The 22,444-nt window shown below is 41.1% G+C and overlaps 1 protein-coding gene across 1 annotated transcript in view; it reads right to left on the reverse strand.

Annotated features, from left to right (window-relative positions):
- Nucleotides 1–22,388, reverse strand: part of DZANK1 (double zinc ribbon and ankyrin repeat domains 1) — a 35,106-nt gene extending 12,718 nt beyond the window's left edge. The window contains 14 exon segments of the mRNA XM_066178054.1: nt 71–174; nt 9,167–9,395; nt 9,984–10,145; nt 10,863–10,985; nt 12,879–12,971; nt 14,614–14,727; nt 15,618–15,735; nt 16,976–17,061; nt 17,610–17,722; nt 18,474–18,570; nt 18,941–19,058; nt 20,084–20,237; nt 21,192–21,317; nt 22,346–22,388. Coding sequence (XP_066034151.1) covers nt 71–174; nt 9,167–9,395; nt 9,984–10,145; nt 10,863–10,985; nt 12,879–12,971; nt 14,614–14,727; nt 15,618–15,735; nt 16,976–17,061; nt 17,610–17,722; nt 18,474–18,570; nt 18,941–19,058; nt 20,084–20,237; nt 21,192–21,300 — 1,620 coding nt within the window. The 5' untranslated portion in view covers nt 21,301–21,317; nt 22,346–22,388.
- Nucleotides 22,389–22,444: the final 56 nt, after the last annotated feature.

Genomic DNA, 22,444 nt, shown 5'->3' on the forward strand with positions numbered 1-22,444 from the left:
TTATGTAGCAGCCACAATAATCTTTTCATGACCCACCATAGGAAGATATTACTCACAAGCTCCTTCCTACCTTTCCCATTTGAGGTTCTCCAATCAGTGTTCTGAATTCAAGGTTGTTCTGGGCATAGCTCCTAACATGAGCACAAACATGATCCAGCTGTTTTCTCCAGTAACCTGTTCACAAGGAGTTAAGCAGGGGAAAAATCCTTAAAAATGCAATTAACATTCCTTCTAGTCAAGTGATGAAAGATTTAAAAGATAGTGTAATTTCACTGAGATATTAAAAAATCTGTAGAAAATTCATCTAATCAAGAAAATGAGAAGGAAGAGTTGTATCCTAAAAAGCCAGGTGAAACAGTTTTATCCATAGTTATAATTCATCCTTAGGGCCCTCTTTTCACAGCAAAGCCATGTCTTGGAATGATCCTTAGGAGTCCAGACTGTGTGAAGGGAAAATCTCACACTACTCCAGATCATAAGAAAAGAAAAAAGTAAAATATTACAATTAAGCAATTATGTGTTATTGAACTGATTTTTAGTTGATTTGGGATAACTGACAGGGAACAATAAGTCAAATCTGAAAACTGCAAACACAGAACTCAGGATACACAACATTTTGGTCTGTGTAAATTATCCTCCAGATAAATTCCTTCCAATTATATATGTGAGAGCATATTAAAAGCTTAAGCATTCCTGCTCTTTTGCCTGTCAGGATCTCTGGACCAGCGTCAGCATTTTGATATGCTGATAGAGGGCAAAAATCATGAGGGGCTGAATGTGTCTGGATTAAAAACTCATCTTAAGCCATTTAGAGCTTTTGCACCTCCTGTTCAGGCAATTCCAGAGCTACATCTTGTTTTAATCTGAGGAAAAAACCAAAAGGACTTGTTCTCGTTTTTAACTGATTATTTTAAGGATCTGGCTAATTTTCTTTTTAGCATCCTCATGGTAAGTACAGAGCATGATTCATTTTGTTGTAAATAAACTGTGTAGGCTTGGTAACCTTATTTAACTTACATAATGCAGCTGCTCTGAACCTTATGCTTTCCTTTGTGTTAAGTGAAGCCTAAAACAGTGAAAAGAGACCAAGTCAGAAGGAAAGTGCTGCTCTCGCTTTTACAAGACAAAGCAAGGGCACAAGGAGTCTTGTGGTTGGAAGACTCAAGATTAAACTGGTATGACAAACTAAACCAACAAATCTTACATGTTAAGCAGCTTTAATTGAATAGAAAAAGAAGGATCCACAGAACAACATAAATTGTCCCCTGCTGTGGTCTCATATGCAAAAACTAATACAAGTTGAAAGTAGTATTTAAAACATCTAAAATAAACTACTTGGTGAGCAATCTCTCCATGGCAGTCAGTATTATTTGCAATAAAGTGGTTCATAACTAACCCAGATCCCCAGATTTTATTTGAAAAAATCTAGATGGTGAGGAACATACTCTTGCATGGTTGATGTTTTATTAGATCTCACAGGATTTTTGGCAGCATTGATGGAATACTTGAATCCACGCTGCCAATAGCAGATTACACCTATATCACACTGATTTAACCTTTGTTACAGTAGATAAGGGAAATCTCCTTTGTAAAGCTTAGCTGGTAGTTTTCTTGGCTCCTGTTCAAAACAGACTGAAGGTACAGCAAAAAAAAAAAAATACAGTACACAGCAGAGGATTAGTGCTTTGCTACTGCTGGCTTTTTTCCCTTTCTTAGATGTTTAGTATTTTTTTTTCAATCTTCACACATGAAAAGGTTAGTTAATAGTTGATATAGCCAAGAAATAATAGCCTCCACCATTGCAGTTGTGAGACATTCAGGAATGAGGGGTGAAGCTTCCTTAGTTGCTGAGTGGCAGATTATAAGAGGTCTCTAGGGAGGGCGGCAAATTGGAGCGGGTAAATAGGGGTGTGACTGTGGTAGTTTGCGCAGGCAGGGCAAGCAGGCAGGGTTGCTAGTTCTCTTGCTAGTAAGGTGTGCTGCGTGTTGTTTGAGGTGTTTGTGCTGACTGGTTGGTTTTGGGGTTTCTGTTAGTAATGGTTTCAACACGGTTGAAAACTGTGGTTGGCACAAGTGTATATGACCAAGTGGAGCCCTCCAAGAAGGATGCATCTGTACAGACCCATTCCTTCCCAGAGTGTTTGAGGGGTCGTTATCACTGGTTTCAGGGGGTGTTGTGAAGGAGGCATGCCTGAGCTGCGTATAGGTGAACGACCTCCTTTCACTGGTGGCCGAACTTAGGGAGGAAGTTGAATGATTACGGAGTATCAGGGAAAGTGAAAGGGAAATAGACTGGTGGAGTTCAGCCTTTCCATCTTTAAGGGAGGACCATCAAGATTCAGAGGACTCCCACTTCCAGGCAATAGAAGGGCACCTGGTAGATGAAGCGGAGTGGAAATTGGTCCCTACTCGGGGAGGTAATAATGAAAACTCCTCCCAACCCCCACTCCCTAGCCAGGTGCCACTTCAGAATAGGTATGAGGCCTTGGATTTAGAGAGCCAGCCAGATGATTTAGAGGGAAATGATCTGCTCAGTGAGCCTCCCAATTATGATTCATCTGTAAGATGGATCTCCACCTCTAACATCAAGAAGAAGGGTAATCATCTAAGGTGACTCCCTTCTGAGGGGAACAGAAGGCCTCATATGTTGCCTGGACCCACAGGGAAGTCTGCTGCCTCTTTAGGGCCTGGGTACAGAATATCACTGAAAGACGTCCTGACTATTACCCACTACTGATACTCCAGGCTGGCAGTGATGAGATTGAAAAGAGAAGTGTCAAGGAAATTAAGGTAGTGTTCTGCTCAGTCCTTTTGGTGGTGGAGAAAAATGATGAAAGAAATAGGAGAACTCGCATCATTAAGAAGTGGCTTAAGGGTTGGTGTCATTGACAAAATTTTGGATTCTTTGATCATGGGGCAACTTTTACAGCACCTGCTCTGTTACAACCAGATGGGATACAACTCTCTGTTAAGGGCAGAAGGTTCTTAGCTCATGAACTGGCAGACCTCGTTGAGAGGGCTTTAAACTAGGTTTGAAGGGGGAAGGGGATGCAGTTGGGCTCCCTGGAAGCAGGCCCAAGGGTGGTAAACCCGAGTTAGGGATGAAATCAGTAGCCCAGCTGAAGTGCATGTATACCATGTTACACAGCATAGGTAACAAACAGGAAGAGCTGAAGGTCATGGTGCAACAGCAAAGCTATGATGTAGTTGCCATCACAGAAATATGGTGGGACGACTCACAGAGCTGGAGCACTGCACTCAATGGCTACAAGCTCTACAAGAGAGACATGAAAGGGAGAAGAGGTGAAGGGGTGGCCCTTTATATTAAGAGGGCTTTTGACACCATAAGTATTGAAGCTAATGAAGATGGTGTTGAATGCCTATGGGTAAGAATTAAGGGGAAAGCCAACAAGGCTGACATCCAAGCCAACAAGGCTGACATCCTACTGGGTGTCTGTTATCGTCCACCCAACCAGGAGGAAGAGGTGGACAGCTTATTCTATAAGCAGCTGGAGAATGTTTCAGGATCACCAACCCTTGCTCTTGTAGGTGACTTCAACCTGCCAGACATCTGCTGGGAACTTAATACAGCAGAAAAGAGGCAGTCCAGGAAATTTTTAGAGTGCGTGGAAGACAACTTTTTGTCACAACTGGTGGGCTCATCCACCAGGGGAGGGACTATGTTAGATCTGTTTTTTGCAAATAGAGATGGGCTGGTAGGAGATGTGGTGGTTGGAGGCCGACTGGGGCAGAGTGATCATGAAATTATAGAGTTCTCAATATTTGGTGAAATCAGGAAGGAACACCAATAAGATTCTTATATTGGACTTCCAGAGGGCAGACTTTGGCCTATTTAGGAGACTTATTCAGAGAGTTCCTTGGTAAGCAGCCCTTAAAAAAAAAGAAGATCAGGAAAGCTGGGCCTGCTTCAAAACAGAGATTTTGAGGGCACAGGAACAGACTGTCCTTGTGTGCTGAAAGACCAGCCGACGAGGCAAATGTTCAGCCTGGATGGGCAAGGAGGTTTTGGAGGAACTTAGGAATAAGATGAGGATGTATCATTTTTGAAAGGAAGGCCAGGTCTTTCAGGAAGTATTTAAGGGAGCTGCTAGAGCATGTACGAAAATAATTAGGGAGGCCAAAGCTCAGTTTGAACTTAAAATGACGACTTCTGTAAAGGATAAAAAAAAATGTTTCTACAAATATATTAATAGTAAAAGGAAAGGTAAGGCCATCCTTTGTTCTCTGTTGGGTGAGGGAGGGAACTTAGTAACTGCAGATGAGAAGGCAGAAGTGCTTTGTAGCCCTGGTTCAGGCCTGACATGTTTGGTTTTCTGAAATTCCTTTCCCAGGGAATTTTCTGTAAACAAGAGACATGTTTTTTTAATGGCAAAATTGTTTACATATTTTTCCCTAGGAGGGACTTCTTGATGTGTCTCTGGTCTGACCAATGTGATTGAAAAAGTTTGTCTTCTTGTCACCAATCAAATTGGTCTGTGTAGAATAGTATAAAAGAAAAGACACTTCCCGAGAATAAAAGAGTCACTTTTTCAGCCCTCTGAAGTTGGAGTCTTTGTGTCATTGTGGTGTACTACACCGTCAGTGATTAATGCCTTCTTTGCCTCAGTTTTCAGTGGGAAGACAACATGTCTTCAAGACAACTGTTCTCTTGGGTTGGTTGATGGTGTCAGGGAACAGAATGGTCCCCCCATTATCCAAGAGGAGGCAGTCAGAGAGCTGCTGAGACGCTTGGATACTTATAAATCTATGGGCCTAGATGGGATCCATCCCAGGGTGATGAGGGAGCTGGCAGATGAGCTTGCAAAGCCACTGTCCATCAATTACAATCAGTCTTGGCTCACTGGTGAGGTTCCAGATGACTGGAAGATGGCCAATGTGACACCCATTCACAAAAAGGGTGGGAGGGAGGATCCTAGTAATTATAGACCAGCCAGCCTGACTTCAGTACCTGGCAAGATAATGGAAGAGTTTATACTGTCAGCACGCAGCACCTACAGGATGGCCAGGGTCTCAGATCCAGCCAGCACGGGTTTAGGAGATCTAGGTCATGTTTGACCAACCTGATCTCCTTTTATGACCAGGTGACCCACCTGGTGGATGCAGGAAGGGCTGTGGATGTTGTCTATTTGGACTTCAGCAAGGCTTTTACACTGTCTCCCACAGTATACTCGTGGAAAAGCTGGCAGCCCACGGCTTGGACAGGAGCACTCTTTGCTGGGTTAGGAACTGGCTGCATGGCTGGGCCCTGAGTGGTGGTGAATGGTGCTGCATCCAGCTGGCAGCCAGTCACCAGTGGTGTCCCTCAGGGGTCTGTGCTGGGACCAGTTCTGTTCAATATTTTTTATTGATGAGATGGATGAGGGAATTGAATCTTTCATTAGTAGATTTGTGGATGACACTAAGCTGGGAGCATGTGTCGATCTGTTGGAAGATAGGATGGCTCTGCAGAGAGATCTGGAATGGTTGGATGGATGGGCAGAGTCTAAAAAGATGAAGTTTAATAAGTCCAAGTGCCGAGTCCTGCACTTTGGCCACAATAACCCCCTGCAGTGTTATAGGCTGGGGACAGTGTGGCTGGACAGTGCCCAAGAGGAAAGGGACCTGGGGGTACTGGTGTCAGCAGCTGGCTGAACATGAGCCAACAGTGTGCTCAGGTGGCCAAAAGGGCCAATGGCATCCTGGCCTGTATCAGGAATGGTGTGGCCAGCAGGAGCAGGGAGGTCATTCTTCCTCTGTACTCAGCACTGGTGAGGCCACACCTTGAGAATTGTGTCCAGTTCTGGGCCCCTCAGTTTAGGAAGGATGTTGAGATGCTTGAGCATGTGCAGAGGAGGGCAACAAGGCTGGTGAAGGACTTGGAAAACAAGCCATATGAAGAGCAACTGAGGGAGCTGAGGTTGTTTAGCTTGGAGAAAAGGAGACTCAGAAGTGACCTTATCACTCTCTAGAACTTCCTGAAGGGTGGTTGTAGCAGCTGGGGGTTGGTCTCTTTCTCCAGGTAGCAACTGACAGAACGAGAGGACAGAGTCTCAGGCTGCATCAAGGGAAATTTGGGCTGGATATTAAAAAGAAGTTTCTCACAGAAAGAGTGATTAAGTACTGGAATAGTCTGCCTGGGGAGGTGGTGGAGTCACCAGGCCTAGACATGTTTTAAAAAAGACTACATGTGGCACTTGATGCCATGATCTAGTTGAGGTGTTAGGGCTGGGTTGAACTTGATGATCTTGAAGGTCTCTTCCAACCTACACATTCTGTGATTTTATTTAATCACTTGTATTAAAAAACTTTAATATCAGATGTCTGATCCTATTTTGATTGAAGAAAGAATGGTCATATTTGGCATATATAGACAAGATTTTCCTAGGTGATAATGCCTAGTCTTCTTGATACAGATAGTTTCAAGCCAGGTATACAACTCAGTATGAACTGACTGTAAGAGATATCTACTGATTTATGGAATGAAATAAGTTCCTCAGTCCTTGGCAGGATCTAATGGAAAATACCTTACACAGTGCAACTTCAACAAAGTTACCTCTGCTAAATGGATAAAAACCGAAAAGAATTCAAAAGCAGCTCAGAATTTATTCCTGTCCTTTCCCATTGACAGCAGTTGTCACTCACAAGTCAACAGCTGTATTTCTGACAGAGACAAACAACTATTCAGTGTTACTTTGCTTTTCTCTTGGCACTATTAGGGGCCAATCCTTTCTTATCTCTGACTAAATTAAGCTCCCTGACATATTGAGTAAAGTGGTGTACTTCCTACAACATGCCTAAGAGAAATGTCACATTTCAGAGGAAGGGAGGAGGAAAACAGATTTCCCCAGTGATTATTTTAAAAATTAGAGTCCATCTGAATACAGACACACAGAGTCAAAAGAGGAACTTCTAACATTCATTAGCAACTTTTACTACCCAACAGAAAATTAATTCTGGTAACAGTATGAGGGGTTGACCATCTGATTGCTGAAGAGAGCTAGATGGGAAAGTGGAACTGAAAGAGTAACTGTTCCTCCAAACCAGGGTTTGATGCTGTAATGGTTTAAAATTAACTCATTCTATGGATTGCCCAACTGGACTGCCCTCTGAGATTAAAGACAATTTTGCCCTCTTGTAGGTGTAGAGGAAAGGATTACAGGTGACCTTGCCCCTGATAAGTCACAGTTGTACTAATTACCAAAGAAGAGGCCTTGCCCTTAATGGGTTGCAGCTGTTACTAATAAAGATAAGTGTGATAAAAGGGGTGGGTTGGTCAGAGGGAAGACTTTGAAGAAGGAGATACTGAGGGATGACCTGGAGGAAGAACACCTTGAGGAAGGTGATACTGAAGGATTGAAGGACTGGGCAAAATAGGAGGGAGAATTAGTGCTGTGAGGTCAGTCTGGGTCTGCAGTTAGAGCCTGTTGTTGGAACCAGCAATCATAGTCTGGCTAGGTAAAAGCCTGTGGTCAGAATCTGCAAACTAATGCATGCAGTCAGTTTAGCGGGAAATAACCAGCAGTCAGAGGCTGCAAGGGAAACCTGCAGTAGGAGCTTGGTATAGCTAGAGTCAGTGAATAGTTGGAGTGAGGATGGCTGAGCTGTAAAGAGGAATAAACCAGGATCCTTCTCATGCTGTGACAAACAAGAAGTCTGTCTCTTGACTCATTTCTACCCTCTAACGAGAGGGCTGCTGCAACACCCACTGAGCGATTTATTAGATCCCTAATTAATACTGATGGACTGTCTTTCAAGTGTTTGGGATCCAGAAAGCTGAATGTTGGGGAAGATGAATCGGGGAAACCTTATAAATATGATTGCTTAGCAAAAGATTCCGAAAATATGAAACCTATAATCGAAATAGAAATGGAAGCTTACTTTGAGTTGTAGGATACCAAGTCTTAGTTACTATATAACCTGAAAACAATACCCTAGCCAGCTGAAGAAGAATCCCTTTTAATGGAATGATACCTTTCTGCTGGCTAAGAAACCAAAGGTCAATGTAACAAAACAGAAAAGTCTAAAAAGTAGTTTTTAGAGTTTAAAATATAACATAGTATGGTAATGTAGTAGTTCTTAAAGGTTATACGTAGATTCTATAGGATTTTGTGTGTTGTATTGATTGGTCACTGTAAGATAGAATATTCATCACAAAAGAAAATATAATGCATTGTAACAAGGACCTCGCTCTCTTAGCTCCTCTTCTGCTCATGCCTCTTAGCTCTATTCCCTGCTCTCTCGCTCTCTTAACTTTTACCCCCTTGCTCTTTCTCCCTCTCTCTTTGGGACTTCCCTTCAGCTGAGGCTGGTGGCTGAATGCAAGGCCCTCTCTACCCACGACCCTTGTAGTAAAACCATGTATTCTAGAATATCTCAGGTCAGCAGAATTCCTTCTCCCTGTCGTCTGCAGATTCAGCCTACACTGAAGATTTCTCAGGATAGTAAAACTAAAACTTCTAAAAATGGCAAGCATTTAATGACAGCAAACAGTCAAGCGATTCCACAAAGAACAAAGTGACCACAGAACTTGTTGTGAAAGGAGGTTGTCTGCAGTACTGGTACTGCTCCTACTGTAGTCTGAGAGGAAAGACTTTTCAATGAGTGATGTTTTCATAATCCTATTAAGAATCCTTTCCTCTAGTTTAGTTTTCTTTGATTCTTAAGTGTCTATAATTTATTCCACAACAGCACCGCAAACAAGTTCCTTATGTAGACAAAGCTTCATCATATTTTCAAGAGCTCTGGCCTCCTGTGTCTCAGTTTTGTTTATCAATATCCCTGCAGGTGGCATCACAGCCCTACCTGAAGTTCACATTGCAAAGGCTGGGGAGGGTCCTGGGAACTGTTCAGTGGTTTCCAATTCAAAGACAGGACATCTACCTCCAATCTGGTGGGATCTGAAGAAATCAGACTGCTAACAAATTAGTAAGGCTGTACAGGGCTCAGTAAACCAAATTTTGATATTGCTGATAGCTTTCCTTTAGTTATTGGTGGAGATCAGTGATTGATTTTTAAGGCAGTGCATTTACAAGTGACTGGTGGAAACACAGACTTGTAAAGATGTACATCAGTGTCCTACTGATGCCACATTCCATAAGTGATAATATTTTCAAGAAAAAAGTAAGGAGATAAATTGTTTAGAAATCATAAAATCAGAACTTCTAACCTTTTCCAGGACTAATGGCTGTCAGGAAAGGCTTACGATCACTCATCTTTTCCACCTTTTCTTTTTGTGAAATCAGTTCAAGCTCCTTCTTCTCCAACAGTTTGCTGGATGGGTAAAGAAGTCCAACGGTTTGGGTTCCTTTATCTTCTCCTTCTGTTAGTTCTGCCCTTGATTTGGGCAAGGAGACAGGACAAATTTGCCAGGCAACTTGAGCCTGTAATCTTTTTGCCTGTGGGTGGTGCAGGAGAAAGGCAAATGTAAGTAATATGGATATAATTCAATGCCTTACAAGCATAACTAACCAGAACAGTACACCAAATTGTAAGGGAATGAAAAAGCTAGCATGAAGAATAATTAACAATTTTTAATTTCAATTACTGGTCTGTAACAACAGTGCAACTTATCACAAATATTCAAGTAAAATCCAAGTTCTTCACGATTGCCAGGGTATGTGGATACTTTCGTAGGGCAAGAGCTGGCCTTGCTAGGTATTGGGCTCTTTCTTGAAACAGTTTTAAAAAGCTACTCCATTTGTGTGAAAGAATACCTTGTATCAGCAGACCACAAATAGTTCACAGCCAGTAAGATAAAAATACTTAAAGAGCTAAGACTTTTGAAAGGCTGATTGTTTCACACTTCACCAGTTAGAAAGAGGCTGCTTTTTAGCAGAAAGCAAAACTAACATTTTTGCCTTCCTTGTGCTCCTAGCCCACAGCATTGTCCCAAGGAAATGAATGGAACGGTGTTGATCCATAACCTCAGTGGAACAGCCTCTTAGCTGAGTTCAAGCCTGGCTTTGTAACACTGTATGTGCTACCTGAGAGGATCCCAGTGAGTCCTCAGGATCCGTGGGACTGCCAGGAGAGCTCTGTCTGGATGGGGGCTCTATGTAGACACCACAGGACACGCAGAAGCGAGCATAGGGCTGGTTGGTGGTACCACACTTGGAACAAGTAAAATAGGATGGAGGAGGTCCGGGCTAGAAAGTTCAACACACCATTTGTCACTAGAGAAGCACAGGATGAATGACTCAGAAATTATAAAAGCAGAGGAATGAATTAACAGGAAGTAAAGTTACCACCCTGAGTGTCATAGTACAGTACAGGACTAATGGTTATTTATGCATATAGAGGAGTGTTGTTTCAAATTTTATGTGGATTTGGCTCACAGTGAATAAATTCTCCTTGAGTGTGATCTTGGGTAGAAGCATTGTACAAGGGGAAATTGTTTACACTGACTGTAACTCAACTTAGCAGCAGTTAAGTACTTGTCCTTACTGAAGTTAAGGAGGCCTTCAAACAATTGCATGCATCTATCTGGTAATTGCCTGTATAGGTGATTATAGCCCAGAGTTGTTATGGGAAAACTTGCATTGGGTCAGACTATACTTTAACCTTTGGTGGTTAAGTTACTTTGCCTGAGCACAGGGTTGTTGCATCTTAGCTGATGCAATGATCTGGTGCTTGCTGACCCATGATAATTTGTTTGCAACTCTAAACCCTTGGGTCACTGCCTGATGTGGGGTCAGGATGTCTTCTAAGCCGCTCATTTTTCCATGCACAATCTTCTATGCTGTAAGCAAGTATCTTGATAGTAACAATGTTTACTGACTGACAGGAGTTTTGCACAGAGAAGTGTGACATTGCTGCAGAGAAGCAGCAGCAGGTTTGTCCCCACAGACAGCAGGAGCACATGCCTTGGCCCCACACCAGGCGCAGAAGCGGGCATTGCTCTGGTTCACACTGTTGCATTTTGAGCACTGAGCTGTTTTCCTTTGCTGGCCCTGGAGAGGTGGGCAGGAGTCTCCTCCAAACACGGGCTGATAAAACAAAACAAGCATTAGGGAGAAAATGCTCCTCATGAAGGAAAGTCCACAAACCTAATAAGGGGAAAGAAGAAAGCAAGCTGCTCTCACAACATAAAGTAATATTCAGCCTAAAAGAATTATTGCAGCTTAAAATGAGCAACAGAGTGACTTGCATCTAACCTATAATTTTGTTTTTCATTACAAAACCATGGTAAAATGTAGCATTAATTAATTTGAAAATATTTTTAGCAGAACTAGCACCAAAGAATAAAAATCTTATTAATGATGTGCTTTTAAGCTGAGTATTTATTGATAGGGCCCTATGTTATCAGTACAGATGAAACTAAGATTGAGGCTTCTCCACTGACAGACTTGAATTTTCAAAGCCAACACACAACTTTCTTTGTACCTTTCTTTTTAGTAGTATGGCAGGGAGAAGGTGTTCAGGCAAGGAGTTTCCTCACAGTTTGGAATTTGCTGCTTAATTTTTTTTTGCACTCTTTTGCCTTGTGCAAATTATATATTACCCAGCTTTTCTACAATTAACTTATATGAGTAAGCAAAAGAAAGCAGGTTTTTCATCTGAAACTTCAGAGCTTAAGTATAGATCCCAGTTAGGACAAATAGGACTTAGAAATGTTTTGTTAGGTGTTGCCTTAAGGCTTATGCAGTTTATTTTCTCTACAAGTCAGGAATATGGATAAGGGACAGAACCCAAGGAAAATTACTTTGATTACACCATAACAGCAAGTAAGCAAACACAAAATAACCCTGCTTTAATCTGTGGCCTGCACTGCAATTTGAACAATGTAATTTGGGGGTTCAGTTGGAAAATAACATTTACAAAAGCTGTCTAATATGTTCAAAATATAAAATATTTAATAGCCATTAATAACAATATCAGCATTATTGCTATTTATTAAAATACTATTGTTATCACTAATTAATCACTATTATTAGGAAATTTTCTGATTACTATTAATAATTTTTAGTAAGCATTTAACTTTCTCAGCTAATACAGGTCTCACATTCAAGTCACATGCCTGACTACAGATATTACATACTATCTACATGCATATCTGCATTCAGTGAAGCAGCCAAACATACATTTAACTTAGGTAAGTACAGAACCCTACTGCAATTCACTTTAAAATGACACTTATGTGGATATACAAGAGACTTTTGGATCTAGCTACAGTGAATTTTAGAACTCAGGATGTTAATCATTATAATCAAAAGACCTTAACTTGCAAACCATTATTGTTCTATCATTTTTGTATTTACTACAACCTGGAGAAGTGAAATGTTCCAGACATTTTTCATAGAAGACTTTTCAGAATGAAAATAAAATCATTCTAAGGAACCAAGCTGAACAGGGAGTTGAAGCAGAGCAATTTTAGGGGCAATATTTCAGTGTTTTTCTCACCTCTGTGCAGAGTGACAGCCAAATACAAGCATGTTAGCTGTATGCATGTAGGAGAAGCAGCAAGTGGAGATAAGAAAAATAATGTAAGAGTGGAATAGGAAAAATAATGTAAAAGTGTATTCTATTTTCAGAAAATAACTGAAACCAGTGTGAATGATGTTCCTGATGTATATACTCAGCTTTTCTATTGCAACTGAAAATAATCTGGACACAAACAAGACTCCCTTGGAGTCAAGACTACCCATTTTCTAAAAGCCTTCTGAGCTTTCCCTATGGCATTCACAATCCTGACTTCCATATCAGAAACTTGAAGGTATATGAGACACATTTGTGGTGGAGCTTCTGTGGGAGGACCAGGCTTAAATATGAAACTGGGGAGAGAATCTCTGCTTTGGTAACACAGGGACATGACTTCAGTTCTCCAAAGGTAAAGGATGTTCTGCTGTGGTTTGATTCACCCAGTGTGATTGAAGTCTTACCATCCGTACTTCAGGCAGTTTGCTCTCACAAGTCGCACAGTGTTTATGATTAAGAGGATTTCCTGTGCCACACACCTGACAAATGACTTTGCCCTTTAAAACAGAGAGAAAATACATTTCACATGGTATTTGAAAACTGTCAACAAAAAGACAAGAAGACTTGATCTTACAAAGTGCTGTGCTGTCATGGGTTTTGTAAAGAGCATATTATTCTATTCCATCTGGGTGGAGCAGAATTGCTTATCTTTGTCCAAATGGGCCAGTGTCACTTATCAGATGGTGGAGTGCTACTTATCTCTCTTCATTGTTTCGCTACTTCCATGGGAATGTCTTCTGCTAATGGACCATTAAGAGCTCATCAATGACATTACACATTACAGTGCACTATTATAAGCTGCTCCACACAGGGAGGAGGAGCCAAACCATCTTAACCTACATAAAAAGAAGCCACAGTCCCACTAGGTATCCAGTTTTCCACCGGATCCCTGGAGAAAGACCAGACCCATCTCACCATTACTGGACCCTTTTTCTTCAACGAGACCATCTCTACTCCAACAGAACCACATCTGCCACTCCAGGAGGGCTTACTTTGGACTGCTTCCAACACCCTGACCAACAGGGTGTCAGGGTGTATTTCTGACTCTGTCAGGGTTTCCTAGGATTTCTTGTTAGTTTATTTGTCTGCTTATTCTTCTGCACTACAGCATCTGTATTTTTGTATCCCTAGTAAAGAACTGCTACACCTATTCCCAAAATCTTCGCTTGATGGCCTTTTAATTGCAAATTTATGATAATTTGGAAAAGGGGGGGGAGGGTCTTACATTTTAAGGGAGACTCCAACCCTCCCTGGCAGATACCCGTCTATCTAAACCAAGACATGTGCTTATTCAGCCCTGCAGATAGAGGATAGCCTTCAAGTCTGGGCTGTTTCACACTTTAGTTAGGCCATGTTGCCTGCTCATCACATGGGGACTACTATTTTTTTTTTAAATTATGGTATAGTTTCCTCAAGAGATTCATTATCAACATCTCCAGGTTATTGTATACTCTGGTTTCAGTTTGCTTAGTCACTATACTCACAAAAAACAACCCAGTATCTGCATAGACAATTATTAATAATAATAATAATAATACAATACCATCATACTATGAGGTGCTTTAAAAGAACTTTGGTGGCGAGTTGACCCTGGAGGAAGAGCAGGTGCCCACCAAAGCCCTTCTATTACTCCCCTCCTCAGCTAGACAGAGAAGAAAAACTATAATGAAAGGCTCATGAGTTTAATGGCACTGATTACTGTCAGGGGAAAAACAGACTCATCTTGGGCAAAGTCACTGAATTTATTACCAATCAAATCAGAGTAGAAAATTGAGAAATTAAACCAAATCTCAAAAAACTCCATACCTTGTCTCCTTCCTGGACTTAACTTTCCTCCTGATTCTCTGTCTCCTGCCTTCCTCAGCAGCACAGGGAAATGGGGGTTAAGGTCAGCTCATCATACATTACCTCCACTGCTTCTTCCTTCTCAAGGGAAGTATGTCCATGTCTTTCTTGTACTGGGGAACCTTTAATCCCTTTTTCCATTCAAGCTGTTTTTAATCTCACTAACTCTTAAAGCTGTCCATAATGTAATTATACAAAGCCAGGTTGGATCAAAATTTTTGCAATGAAGTCAACTGTTACAAAAATGCATACCAGGAGTTAAATCACTATTTTGTTTTACTTATTCTCAATTACCTTTATGCAGGTGTTGTTTTGGGGCTGCAGCTGTGGAGCTATTGGTGACTCACAAATAATGCAAGTGGGTGTATTCATTGGCACAAGATATCTGCATTCAAGGCAGGGTGCCATCTGAAGGAAAAGCCAACATTACAGTTACGTTAAGGACCACAATGAGATCATTAAGATTATAATGAAATTTCAGTATTTTTCTAGCTGGAATCTACATCAGCAGCAAGGTCACTGGAAACATAGCAATTGACAGCAACTGATCCTGATGTTGATCCTTAAAGATCAAAAGATCATACTAAGAAAGTATAAAGACATCTGGAAAGAGAATGCCAGAAAGCTATTAAGGTAATTTTCAATAAAAATAAAATTCTACTATAAAATATGGCAGGACTGGCAAGGTGCAGTGTTCCTTGAGGGGACCTGTGAGAAGGCTTTCTCTCTGTTTCCAAGACTAAAATTACAATCCTGTAATTCCACTGTCATCCACTTCATACAGATGATTGAAATTCTCCCAATTATGAACCTAATCTAAAGAGGTGGTGAATCTCTGTCATTATGTAAAACTACAGCATTGCCCAGACCAGACAATTTTCTGATGGTACAGGAAGGGAAACATACCATTGACTTGTTAGATCAGGTTATTATCCCTTGGGAAGAGCTTAGGGAAGACAGTTACACACACCACTGCAAAAACTTGATGTATACACCCACACATGCCACCATTTAGTTTCAGAGCTGGTACTGTTGCCTGACATAGGCAAATAATTAACTTTTTCATTGTTCTCCTTCTTAGAATATATGGCACTTAAAGAAATTTATGGTCAGTTTTGCCCATTGTTGGAGAATTTCACTGGGTCCAATGCTAAAGGTATTGAACAGACCAAAGCAATTAGAGCAGAACTTTCAAATAAAAGTGCTAGTAGGTAACAGGTTTGCCAGCATTGACTATGTAAGTTGCAGAAGCTGTTGTTCTCTCCAAGGATGATGTATGGATATGATGTTTTGCTGACCTGTTTTCCTTCGGGGAGTGGGAAGCGCTGGACTGGCACAGGGGGGATAGGAGATCCACATTTCTGGCAGAAGTGTGCCAAGGGCTCAGACAGGCGAGGGGTAGAACAATGTGCACATCTGAAAATAAGAGCAAACTGGCTGAGCTTGATTTAGTATTGCACTGCTGCATAATAATGAACAATCTGGAATTTGTTGTGACAGGACTTAGGCTACTGATTTCTCAGTTGTGGTTTCCAAGCTGTGGTGGGACACCAGACCATGTCCCAACATACATGATATGGAGTTCTGAATTCTAAACAGCTTTGCAAGCTAGAAAGGTCTCTGGCTACTACAGAGTTTAATACTTTCCTCCTCATTATGGGAGGTAAACAGGTCTCCTGAGAGGCAGTCTGTGTCAGGCCTCAGCACTGCACCACAGGGAGCCACTGATGTTGATCACAGAACCTTTTCAATACTGATAAGCATTAATGTTCTGGGAGACTACTCCAGGGAGCAGTGTTCACCTACAGCACTGAGGATGTACTATAATTTGAAAAGACAGTTTATCCCCTGATCGTATGGGTGTTAGGAGTGTAGTGGTTTGAAAGCAAAACCAGTGAGAGACTCCAAGTCAGAAATACATTTCAATAGGAAGGAAAAAAAGAAGTAAAATAAAATAAATGCAATAATACAAAAGACCACTGACAGAGTCAGAATATAACCTGAGTAGTGTGGTGAAAGCAGTCTAGATGAGGTGGTCTCCTTGAAGCAATGATCCTGTAGAAAGATCTGGTAGCTCTTGTCCTCTGGGAATCCAGTGGGTAAGGGCTCCCTATCTGTCCCAAACCCCAGATTATATCCAGGTGGGAATGCTTGGCTCCTCCCTCTGGGCGGGGCATCTCACAATGGGCTCATATCATTCTGTGAGTCATGCAGTGGGTCCTTGATGGCCCATTAAACAGAGATAGCTCCCGGAGGGAGTTCCCTGAGTCATGCAGCAAGGCATTTGATGGGCCACTAACAGAAGATAGCCCAGAAGATAGCCCAGAGGGAGGGGGCCTAAGAAAACACTGCCCCACCTGATTTTAACAGCTCATGAAGATGGTGATAGAATACATACTTCGGGCACATCCTACACTGCAACCCAGGACAAGGAGGTTTTTTTAAGGGAGCTAAGACAGCTGATAACTGACAGTTGAAAACTACATTTAGGAAACAGAATTTTCAAAGTCCTACCTAGATTATACACTCCAGTTATGAGCCAGTGTCTGTCTTTGCCTTCCTAATTTTTATAGAGGCCCACAGTATTAGCAGCTTGGTTGCAAAAGGCTCAGATACTTTCCAAAGGACAAATATGTTAAAAGGAGAAGTCACTTACTTAAGGAAATCTGTTTTGCTCTGGATCCTTGACACCTGTGTGCTTGCTAAGCTTTTTTGGCTAGTCACTGCAGAGGAACTTGCAAACTGAAATAGAAGTAATTCTTCAGGCTTTAGTAAGGAAATATTTGCAAAATGCATATAAAGGTAGAAAAATCAGCTACAGATGTAATTTGAAATAAACCGCACTGAAATAAACTGCTTTGAGGAGTACTTACTATCCGTGATTCCCCCATTAGCTGCATAAGGACATACAGCTTCTTCCAATTAAAGTAAATCAATGCCTTACTATATACTCCTACCACAGCATTATTGAATACTGAGTTTTAAATATTAACTTGCCAACAAACAGCAGTAAGTATTTGCTAACTGCAGTTTCAGGAATGTATTAGAAGAGAATTAGTAGGAATGCGGTCAGTGATTTCCTTTGCCAGGTTTTGTCTATAGTGACAACTGTGTCCTGCTTTGGGCATTCCCATTCTAGTGCATCATTACTGTTACATTTAAATCAGGTAGAAGGCAGGCAAAGGCATAAATAGCTAAGAGAGATCACAAATCTTCACCTCCTCCTTTTTTTAGACTTCTGTCCTGATGACAGCCTTGTACAGTTTTCTTCAGCCTACGCCTTTGCTCACCTGCAATGACTCCATTGGTTGTGCTGAGCTGGATTCCTCTCTGCATTCTGTGGCTCCCAAAGGACTGGCAAGGAGCTGAGGTCCTTGAGGGGACCCATGAGAAGGCTTTCTTTCTGTTTCCAATATTAAAATTACAATTCTGTTATTCCACTGTCACCTTCTTCATGCAGTTAATATATATCTGAACATGAATGTTACATACTCTTGCATAATTAAAAACACATTTGGCATTTGCCTTTTGGGTTCAAATAAGCAGCATAGAATTACGGGAAATTAAACTGCAAGAAACCCTGCATCTCTCTGACAGAACTTACTTTTGTGTTTTAATTTATTTACAATTTTCTTCCTTCCTACATGCTCAAAAAACCCCAGCTCCTAAGAGTAAATTAATGAGTAAACATTAACACAATTCCCTGCTCTAAAACAGTCCCATTGCTCTTACCATGGAATAAGAGGCTTTATCTACAGAGAATTCTGGGCGAAGCTTTCATTTTCATTTAGTGTATTTATTTTGGAATCTTACTGCAAGCAAACAGCAGTAAAGAAACTCTGTAAAGGATTTGCAATCCCATCAATTTAACAGCATTTTCTGGTACAAAGAGAAATACAGACAGGGCCTTGTTGTGTTGCTGAGAAATGAATGACATTTTAATGTTTTTAAGAAGTCAAATGAAATCTATGGAACTTAAATTTTGTTCTCTATTTGCAGTGTTGAGCAATCAGAACTGGAATTTCCAGAGGATGTTTTGTGTTCTGAGAGGGTTTTAAAATTACCCCAAATTTACAAGTGATACAAGAGGAAAACTCTACGCTATTTTCTACTAGAACAGAAGACCATCTCAGTTTTATGAAGTGATACTGTACCTTGAAGGTCTTGGGGCATTTCATCCCAGGCAGGCTTGATTTCCACATTCAGCCTATTCTTCTTAGGTTTTGTAGTAAATGTTCTACCTTCTTTATTCTAAAACATAATTCCGTGTGAATTCCAAATAATATTTTTGGAATAATTCTAATCCTCTCTTGCTATAGTTATTTGTTAAAATTTTACAAGTACATGCCTAAAGTATTTATTTTCAATACAAGTATTTGAAAAGCCTAACTTATAAATGTATTTTTTAAAATATTTGACCTCAATTAGTCATAAAATACTATGGAGAGGGAACTGTCCCCTTGAAATTTTAATATTACATAAAGGACCAAAGCAGCAAAGATGGGCAAACAGAGAAAATAAGACATGTGAATAAAACTGGCAGACAAAGCTTAATCTGTAAATAACACATTATATACAACATTTTATACTCACACAAGGGGTTACAAGTTCTAAAACTTACCTGTTTGGCCATACCTTTTAGGAAATTCTTGTCATCATCTTCAACAGGGAAAACAATGTTTGGTTGCTGGTACTCTACCACAAACACTTTTGTCACAATTGAACTCTCCCTGTAGTCCCTGAAAATCAGTATTCACAAAGCTGTGAACCTGCCCCAGACCTGTGTGCTGCAAAAAGAAAATCCCTGATGGATGTGGCTTAGTAGGTGGAACACCCTTTCCAAGCCTGCCAGTCATTATTGCAGTAGAATCCTGGGCAACATTTATTTGAAAAAACAACTGTCATTCTCTAATATCTATTAAATTACAGCAGTGGATTGAAATTGCTGTAAATGTCCAAACCACTCTTTAATGATTTATTGTCATTATAGTGAATCTCTGAAAACATCTTAATAAAACCAGACTGGAAACAAGTGTTAATCTAGGTAGTGATAGAAAGAAAATAAACACAGGCCTAGGTTTTGTGTGTTATATAATGTTACATTCCAATGCAGACACAAACACAGGCTGGCTGCAGGTGCTACTAACAGAGAACAGTAAACAAATCTCCAAGTGGAGTGGAAGTTTCTGCTCCCTTGGAAAGAAAAGATAATGCAATACAGTACCGACAGAGAATTTATGTGTCCTCTCTCTGTCTTTAAGCATTAGTTAGTTTGGACAAAGTCAGTAGCTGTGCAGCAAAATCCAGCTTTCTTGCTGTGTATTGTATTTTTGCTTCACTCAACATTGTACTTAAACTGTGAGGTTCAGCGTTCTGTGATCCTTTGGGAGAAACTAAGCAAATTCCTGGGACGACCAACTTCTATAAATCCACTGAACCACTGGATGACCCCAGAAACACCACCCTGGTTTCTCTGGCATTTCTGCTGATCACATTTCAAAGAATGAGCTCTCAGGACAGCACATCCATCATTGGACACCCAGAGTCCAGGAGATAACATCCAAGAGATAATCCAATCACACAAACACTTGATGGATAAAGGTTATCCTGAGAAAGCCAAGTCAGTGCTATTTATGAGGACCATTTAGATTGCAAACTGCTGGGGGAAAGGCTCATCTCTCACCTGCAGGGTATGGAGTGCTTTAAACAACACAAGCTATGACAGGGATGTCAGGACTAAAATAAAACAAAACAGGACACTCACTTTGTAACTGCCATGGCCTTGACCATTATTTTCCCCACTGGTAATACGATAGGACCCTTATACTCCAAAGCGTTACACGTCCCATAGCCGGGTTTCCTAATGAGTTCTGGTTTACTTCCATCCAAAGTGTAATAAATAGAGGCCCCAGATGTATCTGAAAGAAACAGAAAAAGTAATTCCTCAGACTGTAGGCAAACTTGGAATAACAAAATACTTGTCGCAATGGGACACGAAATAAAGATGCTTGACTCTAGTCAGAAGGCAGTAGAAATCAGAAGGCTTTATTTACAATTTATTGAGCTCTTTTATAACATGCTGCGTTAAAAAGGTACGTTATTGGTCTATAGGACTGACACTTTTCTCATTGGCTAAGTAACAGAAATAGCAAACAACACCTGTTGTTATGGGAAAGGAATATTGTTTACACAAGGTTGTTTTGAGAAAAAGAAAACTGTTGAAAAGTTTCCCTTGGGAAAAGCTCAGCAATTCTCAGGCTCAGAAAATATCGAGCGCACAAATACTCACTACCGTGCTTGATTTTTCTTACATAAAGAAAATAAAGCAGTTCCATAAGTGACCGAATGTTAGAGATGAAAACTGTTTCTCCTATGAAATATCAGTTACTCAACAAACGCAATTTTTTGTAAGCAGTATTTCTGACAGCAAAGTACCTGTGAAATGATTTTGCATGAAAACATTGCAGCAGCTTGTCCATTCTGATGACAGAAAGGGTATTTTTTGTCACTGACAATTCAAAAAGGTGACAAGTCAAAAATTGTAATGACAACATTGGGAGTGAGCCTGGCACAGGATTCTTTCAAGCACTGTTTTTGCAGTCAAAGCAAAATGCAACAGCTTAAAAGTTTGGCCTTGGTAGCAATTAAGACTGCTAACAAATCTAACTTTTATGTCAGTAATATTGTTTGGATGCATAAAATTACATGCAAATATATTTGGTGCATCAAACCTTTTGGTTAATTTTGTAAGTTCCTTAATGAAATGCACACTCCAAAAATCATAATTAAATGCAAAAAAGGTATAAAGTGCAAATATTTCAAATGGACACATAGGTAAAGATTTGAGATGGAGTTAAAGCTCTAGTTCATACCTGATTTCATTTCTATGAGAGTATTTGTGTCTATTTCCTGTTGAGCTTTCCCTGGAGGTGGGATTCGAAGTGGGATGATCTGAGGAACTGAGACACAGCCAGCTGTCATTTTTCCCAGCAGTGATCCTTAAAATAGAAAAGTAAAAAGGCAGACAATCATTTTCCTAAAAAGAAGAATGCACTGAGAAATACAGACTTTTAACATGACTCTTTGTCTTTGTTTCTCTTTTAAGAGAGAACACTGAATTCTTTAAACCATCCTGTGATTGTGATTCCATGTGTTTGAGTTAGAATAGCTTTAGCACCATATGTCAGTGATACATGGAAGGAATAAAGGACAGGAATCTCCACCCTAATCCTGCCAGCCTTGTTCCACTAAGGCCACCTGAATAAGTAGAGGATGCCCTGAAAAAGACTAAAGAAAAACAGCTATTTCTTAAACTTATGCCAGTTATCATGTGACTCAAGAACTTACCCATAAAACAGGTGCCAAACCTGATTTATCCTGATGTACACAGTCATTCTCATGTCATGTATTTCAGGAATGAAAAATTGCATTTGTATATAGGATGACACTTTACAAAACAAAGACATGTACTCCAGATCTTGGGAATTGATATTCGGGGCCAGGAAACACATCTTTGCCACAAGGATTTGGTTTTCTAACCAACCCTCCAGTGCTCCAGAAACAACTCTTATGCTACTCATCAATGCAGACAGTGAGGAACACTCCCCACCCTCTCTGGGCAATCTGTCCCAGTGCTCAGTGAAGCTCACAGGGAAGAAGTTCTTCCTCGGGTTCAAGTGGAACTTGCCGTGTCCCAGATTCTCTCTGTTGGCTCTTGTCCCATTTTTCGGCACCACCGAGCAGAGTCTGGCCCATCCTCTGACACACAGCCACCAACCACATGGGGATCAGATCTTTACCTGACCTGATGGCGCTGACAGCCTTTCCCTCACGCTCCCAAATGCTCTTGGCACACCTGGACCAAAGGTACGCGGGGCTCCTCTCCAGCCTATTGGGATCGCATCCCTGGCGGAACGCACGCGGCCCCATTGACACCCGGACGCGGCCAGGGCCCGCTCGCCGCCCCTCCACGGCGCGGCCCCCACATCTCGCCCCGCTGCAACCCCGCTGTCCAGCCCCTGCTCACCCCGCTGGATCCTCTGGATCCCACTCCTCCCGCTCCCGTTTCCAGGGACGCCGCGCGCCGGCCGCTGCACCCGCCCATTGACTGTTGCGTAGCAACCGG

This window comes from Chamaea fasciata, unplaced genomic scaffold (genome assembly GCF_029207755.1).
Source record: "Chamaea fasciata isolate MVZ Bird 193981 ecotype frontalis unplaced genomic scaffold, bChaFas1.0.hap1 SCAF_3, whole genome shotgun sequence".
In the NCBI taxonomy this organism is placed as follows: domain Eukaryota; kingdom Metazoa; phylum Chordata; class Aves; order Passeriformes; family Sylviidae; genus Chamaea; species Chamaea fasciata.